Source organism: Piliocolobus tephrosceles, unplaced genomic scaffold, assembly GCF_002776525.5.
Source record: "Piliocolobus tephrosceles isolate RC106 unplaced genomic scaffold, ASM277652v3 unscaffolded_15373, whole genome shotgun sequence".
Lineage (NCBI taxonomy): Eukaryota > Metazoa > Chordata > Mammalia > Primates > Cercopithecidae > Piliocolobus > Piliocolobus tephrosceles.
In genome coordinates, this window is record NW_022296947.1 from 1 (window position 1) to 8,951 (window position 8,951).

An 8,951-nucleotide genomic window follows, 5' to 3' on the forward strand; every position below is an offset into this window, starting at 1 on the left:
CAACAGATTTTCAATGTAGATAAACTAGCTTTCTATTGGAAGGAGATGCCATCTAGGACTTTCATAGCTAGAGTGGATTGACTCCAACTGTGAAAGTTCTACTGTGGGTAAAATGCTATCCAATAGCATCACATACTACAGAGAAATCCTTCAAGAAAGGGAGACCTAATCTATGCGGCAAATGTCATACTTGTGTCCTTTTAAGAAACTGCCACAGCCACTCCACCCTTCAGCAATCAACACTTTGATCAGCCAGCAGCCATCAACACTGAGGCAAGACCCTCCACCAGCAAAAAGAGTGTGACTCACTGAAGGCTCAGAAGATTGTTAGCATTTTTAACAATGAATTATTTTAAAATTAAGGTATGTACATTTTTAGACATAATGCTATTACACACTTAGTAGACTGCAGTATAGTGTAAACATAATGTTTTTATGCACTGCAAAACCAAAAATAAAAAATGTGTGTGACTCACTTTATTGCAGTGGTCTGGAACCGAATCTGCAATATCTCTGAAGCACATCTGTATTGGGTATCAGGCATTGAGCTGAGTAAGACATGATTGCAGGTCATCACAGATAGAATTGATTGAGCACCTTTTATGTCATCAGGCCTTCTAGATTAAATGTAATGTTTCCAAACAACTTATGAACTATGATTCTTTATTTCCATCTTATGGACTAGGAACCTGGAGCTGAGGAAATTTGGAAGACTTGCCCCAAGTCACATGGTTTTTGTATGGGTGACAACTCCAGTCTGTGTCTCTGGAAGTCATGTCTAACATCTCATCTGGAGCTGGGCGAGTTCCTCAGCCCAGCCTGGACCCAGGCTTGTCTGGGATCCATGCCACACACCCAGTCCACACACCTGAACATAGCCAGGGAAGCCAGAGCGATTGTTCCCGAATTGTTTCCTCTTACCAGATCTCTTGTTAATCTTCTCAGAGGTACTTGGTTTTCCCGGGGGGCATGGCTGTTTCCCACCCTTTCGTGGGCCAGATGCCTCTGCCACTTGCTTTGAATCATTTTCTTTCTCTGCTGGCTTCTTGGGCATGATCTTTATAATGTGAAGGTCACAGATAAACAGTATCAGTGACATTTCTATAGTGTTTTAGAGCTTACAAAGTGTCTTCACATGCATTACCTTAATTAATGTTCTCAACAACACTGGGAGAGTTACATAGGCCTATATTAGGAGAAGCCTGGGAGGTTAGAAGGGAAAGGAATGGCCTAAATGAATGGGCTTTCCAGGGATAGAATGCTTATCCTCACAGTCTTTTAAGACTGACATTCTTGCAAACAGCAAAAATCTCCATGTAATTGAGAGTGTCATATACAGAAGATTTGGGGAAGAATAGCATTCTGAGAATTCACAAGGTCTACAAAAGGAAGAGCTTCTATAAAATACAAGGGATCCCATATAAGCTTGTCGACAGCTGCTGGGAGAGTAAATATAAAAACATAGAGAGGGGACAAAACACTGCTGGGAAAGATAGTGTGGGGAGATGAATACAGGGAAGGGAGAGAGAAAGAAATGGTTTGCTGAAATTAATCTAGGCAACAAAGAAAGCAGTAGCAGATATGACATACCACTCTACAGAGGCACCAACATTGAATGTGGAATTAAGTAAGGTGGTACCCATACCAATTTTGGTTACATTGGGATGTGTCACTGACCAACAGTCTTAACCTACTTTTTTTTTCCTTTTTTTTTTTCTTTTGACATGGAGTCTTGCTCTGTTGCCAGGCTTGAGTGCAGTGGCACGATCTTGGGTCACTGTAACCTCTGCCTCCCAGGTTCAAACAATTCTCCTGCCTCAGCCTCCAGAGTATCGGGGACTACAGGCAGGCTCTAACACGCGCCGCTAAGTTTTCTATCTTTAGTAGAGACGAGGTTTCACCAAGTTGGGCACATGGGTCTTGATATCTTCACCTCGTGATCCACCCGCCTCAGCTTCTCAAAGTGCTGGGATTACAATCGTGAGCCATCGCGCCCGGCCCTTAAGGTACTTTTTATTCAGCTTCCTCACTTACAAAATAGTCAACAACACATGTAAAATAGGCTAAGGGAAAGTGCTCTCTGAGCTTGTAAACACTGTTTAAATGTAGTAATAATAAAAAATTAATACTTTTCATGATCCCTCTTTGAATTTGGTCTCCACACTGGCAACCCAACTCCCAGATCCCTTTACCCTCTAAACCGGAGTTGAATCTGCTCTTGCGGGGTCACTCATTCAGGGGCCTCCGAGGGATCCCCTGGGCTGGGACTGGCGCTTCCCGGATGCCCCAGGTGCAGACAAGGCCCTCAAGGAGCTCACAGTAGGGAGGGGCAAACAGTCAAAGCAATTCCTAAGCCATGCAAGTGGCCCCAGTAACAGATCAGAGGCCAGCTGGTCCTTCCTGTTGCGAGAGTGGGTGTCTCAGCGGAAGCACCAGCATGCCCTATGGGGTAAAGCCGTACTAAGCAACATCTGAACTTCATAAAAAAATGCAAACCTTAATGAGCTTTAAATGGCTTGGAACTCTGAATTAGACTACCACTGCCACTGCGCCCCACGAAATTCTTTAACATCTCTGTACCCCGATAGCCTCATTTTATTCTTATGTTGCTGATAACTATGATCTAAAACATGAACTAGGTATGATTCTTTACTTTCCATTTCACGGACCAGGAATCTGAAGCTCAGAGAACTTAGAAGATTTGCGCCAAGTCACATGGCTTTTATATGGATGACAACTGAAGTGTGTGACTCATTATTATCTGGAGATAATAACAGAAACGTCATAGAGGTCTTCTTAAGGATTAAATAAATTAACCCATGTGAACTGTTTAAAATAGTATCTGGCATCACTACGAAAACAAAAGAAGTATTAAGGATCACAACTGTTAGTATTATCAAGCTGTCGGTGCTACATCAGGTGTTGTGATAGACATGGGGAGAAGGAGGCAGTGAGGGCATTTTTGATATTCTCCCACTGTTACCAGTGTTTGCATCTGTGGAGGGACAAAGGTTCTCTGGTCCTTTAGATTTGAGAGATACTCACCTTTGGGAAGATTCTCTGGAGCCTGTTGGAAGTGATCTGAGGATGTTCAACTGAAAGAGAATACATCAGAATTTTTCTTTGTTGGTAAAGATTTCCAAACTCTAGAGAGACTTCTGTCGCATGAGGGCATTCTGCAGCAGAGGGTTTTCTGTCCACTCATCGTTGAGGAGTTATTTGAGATTTGCTTCTGAATTATGTTTAGTCATGGTTGATGCATTTATCTGTGGCATCAATTCAGAATTATCCATCTCATTTTTTAGCACGTGGGAACTAAACCCCAACACAATCTCATCTTATTCCATTATATATATTTTACTTTTTCCCAAATAATTAAATTGATTGGTTGGGAATCTGAACTGTATCCACTCAAGATGTGCAACAGCTGAAAATCTCTGTACACTTCAAATGGGTGAATCTTATGGTATGTCAATTAAGCTGTTCAATGTGTGATGAATCATGGATGATTTAGTCCAGTGGCTCTGAAATATTTTCAGTATAAAGACACTCCTTTAATGTCAAAAACTTGGCAGATACTCAAGCACTGGATTTTCAGACCTCTTATAGTGATTGTGGGAGATGGTAGAATCTGGCCTGTTTAGTTGGCGAGTAATAGGTCTATTGGAGACAGTTTGGACATTCTGACCTTGTCTTATAACTGTGTTCTCAGAGCAGAAGAGCAAGTAAACACATATGTCCCCTTTATATTCCTGAAATGCACAAAGATCTCTACTCAAGAACCCGTCTGTTTGTCACACTATATTATCTCTGCTCACTGAGAAGTGGGAAAGCTCTCTGTGTGTTGGATAAGGGATCACTCTTTCAAACTCTCTTCCAAGCTCAACACGGAGAATAGGGGTTGTTGCGGAATGTGAGGACTGTTTGGTTTTGATAAAATACAGAGAAACAACAATCTTTATTACATAATGTGTTCATCACCCTCTCTTAAGATACTTATTCAATACCCACATGCTGTTAATGAAACAAACTCTGGAAGTTTTTGGTGTATCTAGTTTTAACATTTTCTTTTTTTCACTTTTAACATTTTCTTAAATGTCCTTTGATTCATTAACAGTGCTTAGGAAGAACAACAAGTCCTTTAAAAAACAAATATTTCAAACCCACAGAAAAGTATGGGGAATAAAATTGAGTCCAGTCGGGTCTCAACATTACCTCACGGTTATCTTAGATCTGATTTATTTATTCAGAATATTAGCAATAGTATAAACACTCCAGGAGTGGTAGCTCATGCCTGTAATTCCAGCACTTTGGGAGGCTGAGGCAGGTGGATCACCTGAGGTCATGTAGTTTGAGGCCAGACTGGCCAACACGGTGAAACCCTGTCTCTACCAAAAATACAAAAATTAGCTGGATGTGGGGGTGGGTGCCTGTAATCCCAGCTACTTGGGAGGTTGAGGCAGGAGAATTGCTTGAACCTGAGAGGTGCAGGTTGCAGTGAGCTCAGATTTTGCTATTGCACTCCAGGCTGGGTGACAAGAGTGAAACTCAAAAACAAAACAACACAAAACAAACAAACAAACAAAAAACCAAAAAACGCAAAACATACTATCAATAAGTCACAGCTGAAGCTGTCTGTGCAGCACTCACCAATCCATGCCCTCCCTCCCTCCTCCACTTACAGCCAGTCACCTTAATTTGATGGCTTTTTATTCACATTCATGTTTGTATACATTTACCATTTACTTATTATCCATAAAAATCTATTTTCTTGTTTTGTATGTTTTAGAATTTTATATGATTGGCCTCTGCAGTTAATTTTCTGTATGCAATTTCTTTTTTCACTCAGCCCTGATGTGTATGAGGGAACAAATGTCTGAGGATCTTTCCCAGGTCGCTGAGCTGAAAACCAACTGGGCTTGAGGAGACCCTTTCCAGCCCCTTCCCATCTACTCACCCTGATTCCCGCGGTTTCGATCATTATCAAAATCATTCCCATGGAAGTCTGCAGCCGGTTCACTACACATGAAAGGTGGGAGGGTGACCTTGAAACCTAGAAAGAAGCAAAATGTTTATTCTTTAAGAGACAAGCTTAGGCCTGGCACGGTGGCTCATGTCTGTAGTACCAGCACTTTGGGAGGCTGAGGCTGGAGGATTGCTTGAGGCGAAGCACTCAACAAGAGCCTGGGCAACATAAAGAGACCTCCATATCTACAAAATATAAATAAAATTAGTTCGGCATGGTGGCATGTGCCTGTAGCCTCAGCTTTTCCACAGGCTGGGCAGGAAGATTGCTTGAGCGCAGGAGTTCGAGGCTGCAGTGAGGTATGATTGCACTACTACACTCTAGCCTAGGTGACAGAGTGAGACTGACTCATAAAAAAAAAGAGAGAGAGAGAGAGAGAGACAAGCCAAGAGACGGAAGGGAGGGTATGCGTGTTGGTTGAGGGGATGGAGGGATGCCACAGAGACAGCTGGGCTCATCAGAAAAGACGCCTATGGGAGAGAAACGTGCAGGATACAGGTATGAGCTCCACTGTGGCCAGTCCCTGCCCTCAGCCCTGCAGGATACAGAAAAGCAGAACACCCAGAAGCTGCCTTGCGATTTTTCCCTACACAAAATGAAAATGTGGGGTACTTTCTGTAGCCTAAGAAGTAGCCAAAGCAGGAAAAGGGATGCTCATGTGTCCCCAGACTTCTGTGTACGCAGAACTTTCTGTTACCTAGTTTAGTCATGACCTCATAGTTTATCTTCATATACACATAGATGATTTTCTCTGAGGCTTTCATCTTTTCCCACTCTTTCTTAGAGAAGTATTTGGCAATATCATCGAAGGCCTGGAAAAAAAAAAAAGAAATTCTGGCAGTGTCTCAGCTAGGCATGTCTGCCATTCAGCTGGAGCCGCTTCCTGTGTGCTGGATCTGGGAAGTGGGGATGATAATCCGTGCTGGTTGATGCCATGGCTAACTGAGACAACATCGGGGACCTACCCTAGCTTCTCCCCTGTCACACAGTAGGGCTTTAATGCTGCTGGCTGACTCTCTTCCCACCTTCCAGAGTGGACTGAGAGTCACCAAATGAAGTGCAAGGTCACAGACTTGTCTCTAGGGATGCTAGGTGATGACACAGTGAGGGTGGGGGGCTCCCAAGGGTCCAGATCTCCCCGGAGACCCTGCTCCTTGTCCCCAGTACCTCTGTCCTCTCCCCCTCAGAAACCTACTCACCCCACACTGTCCCCTGGGCCACTACTCTGCCTCCTCCAGGTCGCCTCACCTTTTGTATCTTCTCTGATATTTGAGCATCATTCCTGGGTCTCCTTGCAAAGGTGTTGTCTCCGTTCATGGCAGCGGGAGCAGTCTGACCTGCAAGAGAAACAGCCTGAGTCTTTCCAGCCACAGGACCTTTGGTGCTCTGGGCAGGGTGGTGTGTGCCTGTAGTCCCGGCGCCGAAGGAATGAGTTGAGTGAGTTTTTTTTTTTTTTTTTTTGAGACAGGTTTTCGCTCTGTTGCTTAGGTGTGTTGCAGTGACGTGACCCTGGCTCGCTGTAACCTCCGCCTCCCGGGTTCAAGCGATCCACTACCTGTGGCCTCCAAAGTGCTGGGATTACAAGCGTGAGCCACCGCACTCCGCCTAAATTTCTTAAGTTACTACAGAGTTCCTAGGAAAAATACCATACCTGAAAAAGTTAGAAACTGACAGGAAGGAGTTGAGATGGCGACCTGTCTCATATAAACACATTATTAACGCTAGATAAGAAACGCACCACGGGGGAGGGGATAGGTAGGAAGAACGGAAAGAGAAAATCAGCGCACGGCTTACCCTGATTGTGGACGAATCAAAAGAGCAAATCAGAGTATGCGCACTCTGAACTTAAAGTAGCCAATCCAAGGGGATGCTTTCGGCGGGAAAATCAGAGTCTCCGCCCCGCTTTTGAGAAGGTTCTGTCCCTGGAGCCTGGACTGATAGACGCCAAATCAGCTTCGCTTGTTCCGCCTACTGTCCTGACTTCTAATTCGCCAGATGGAGTTCACTAACTGCCCTAATTGGTCCATCATCCTTGGGCAGTGACATTGCAGAATATTGTTGCCTCCTCCAGCCACACTTCGTGTGACAAAGTGAGTGATCCTCAGGTGCCATCAGGAGATTTTGATCTCTCTGAAGACCGTCCCTGGATCTTGGGTTAAACATCTGTATTCTAGTCTGAACCATGGGAAGAAAAAAATAGTCGATCTGTGATTTTTCTACTTGAAAGACACAATGTTTTCCAAACTAGCACATTAGCGGAGGTTTGCTGTACTTCCTCGTGACATTCATTCTTCAGTGGCTTCTACATCTGTTGGAACTAAAAAATCCGTCCAAGGCCCTCCAACCTCTGATTGCATTTTTGGAAGGGAATCTAAGTATGGTGCACACAATTACCATCCTTTACCTCTAGTCCTGGAGAGAGGAAAAGGTATTTACTTACGGGACCTGATTGTGGTATTGGTTACATACGCCTTGGCCAATCCTCCCACCTCGTTCTCGGTATTATAGGCATGTGCCACCTTGCCCATGTTTTTTTTTTTTTTTTTTTTTTTTTGTAGTTGAAACCGGGTTTCTCTATGTTGGCCAGGCTGGCTTCAATCTCCTGGGCTCAAGGGATCCTCCCGCCTCAGCCTGGGGTCTACAGGCATGCACCACCTTGCCCACGGTCTTTTTTTTTTTTTTTCAGTAGAAACCGGGTTTCGCTATGTTGCACAGACTGGCCTCAACCTCCTGGGCTCAAGCGATGCTTCTGCCTCGGCCTCAGGACTACAGGTGTGTGCCATTCTGCCCTGATAATTTTTTTTAGGAGAGACAGGCTTTCGCTATGTTGACCAGGCTGGTATTGACCTTCTGAGCTCAAGCAATCTTCCCACCTCAGGCTCGGAACTACAGGGGTGAGCCACCCTGCCCATGCTATTTTTTGTTGTCCTTGTTGTTAGTAGAAATGGGGTTTCACTATGTTGGCCAGGCTGGCCTTGACCTCCTGGGCTCAAGCAATCCTCCTGCCTCGGCCTCGGGACCACAGGCATACACCACCCGGCCCCTTCTAATATTTTTAATTTTTCTAGTAGAGACAGTTTTGCTATGTTGTCCAGGCTAGTCTCTACCTCCTGGGCTCAAGTGATCCTCCCCCCTCCGCCTCGGGACTACAGGCATGCACCACCCTGCCTTTTGCTATGTTTCCCAGGCTGGTCTTGACCTCCTGGGCTCACTCAAAGATTTGAACCTGGGAAGCAGAGGTTGCATTGAGCTGAGATCCCACCACTGCACTCCAGCCTGGGCCACAGAGAAAAACTGTTGAAAAGAAAAGGAAGGGAAGGGAGAAGGGATGGGAAAAGGGAAGGGAAGGGAAGAGAGAAGGGGAGGGAGAAGGGAAGGGAAGAAGGAAGGGAAGAAAGGGAAGGGAAGATGGGAAGGGAAGATGGGAAGGGAAGAAGGGAAGAGAAGAAGGAAGGGAAGGGAAGGAAAGGGAAGGAAAGGGAAGAAGGAAGGAAGGGAGGGAGGGAGGAAGGAAGGAAGGAAGGAAGGAAAGAAAGAAAGAAAGAAAGAAAGAAAGAAAGAAAGAAAGACAGACAAGAAAGACAAGAAAGACCAGCTGAATCTCTGTAAGAACAGTAAGCTTTGTGGTATTTTTTTTTTTTTTTTTTTGAGACGGAGTCTGGCTCTGTCGCCCAGGCTGGAGTGCAGTGGCCGGATCTCAGCTCACTGCAAGCTCTGCCTCCTGAGTTTACGCCATTCTCCTGCCTCAGCCTCCCGAGTAGCTGGGACTACAGGCGCCCGCCACCTCGCCCAGCTAGTTTTATGTATTTTTTAGTAGAGACGGGGTTTCACCGTGTTAGCCAGGATGGTCTCGATCTCCTGACCTCGTGATCCGCCCGTCTCAGCCTCCCAAAGTGCTGGGATTACAGGCTTGAGCCACCGCGCC

At 45.1% G+C, this 8,951-nt stretch overlaps 1 protein-coding gene across 1 annotated transcript; it reads right to left on the reverse strand.

Moving 5' to 3' along the window:
* Positions 1–477: 477 nt before the first annotated feature.
* On the reverse strand, positions 478–6,959 carry LOC111535301 (protein SSX4-like). The gene is made up of 7 exons (XM_026450194.1): positions 6,821–6,959; positions 6,275–6,363; positions 5,724–5,838; positions 4,958–5,053; positions 3,046–3,095; positions 922–1,057; positions 478–524 (listed from the first exon to the last, which is right to left on the reverse strand). The coding sequence occupies exons 2-7, from the start codon at positions 6,341–6,343 to the stop codon at positions 478–480; spliced, it is 513 nt and encodes a 170-aa protein (XP_026305979.1). The 5' UTR covers positions 6,344–6,363; positions 6,821–6,959.
* Positions 6,960–8,951: the final 1,992 nt, after the last annotated feature.

Bases quoted from the DNA above. Each gene is read 5' to 3' on its own strand.
- LOC111535301 (XM_026450194.1), bottom strand. From the start codon at position 6,343: ATGAACGGAGACAACACCTTTGCAAGGAGACCCAGGAATGATGCTCAA. The intron at 5,839-6,274 runs GTGAGGCGACCT...TTTTTTTTCCAG, and splicing joins TATCAGAGAAGATACAAAAG to GCCTTCGATGATATTGCCAA. The intron at 3,096-4,957 runs GTGAGTAGATGG...ATTCTCTTTCAG, and splicing joins TCGAAACCGCGGGAATCAGG to TTGAACATCCTCAGATCACT.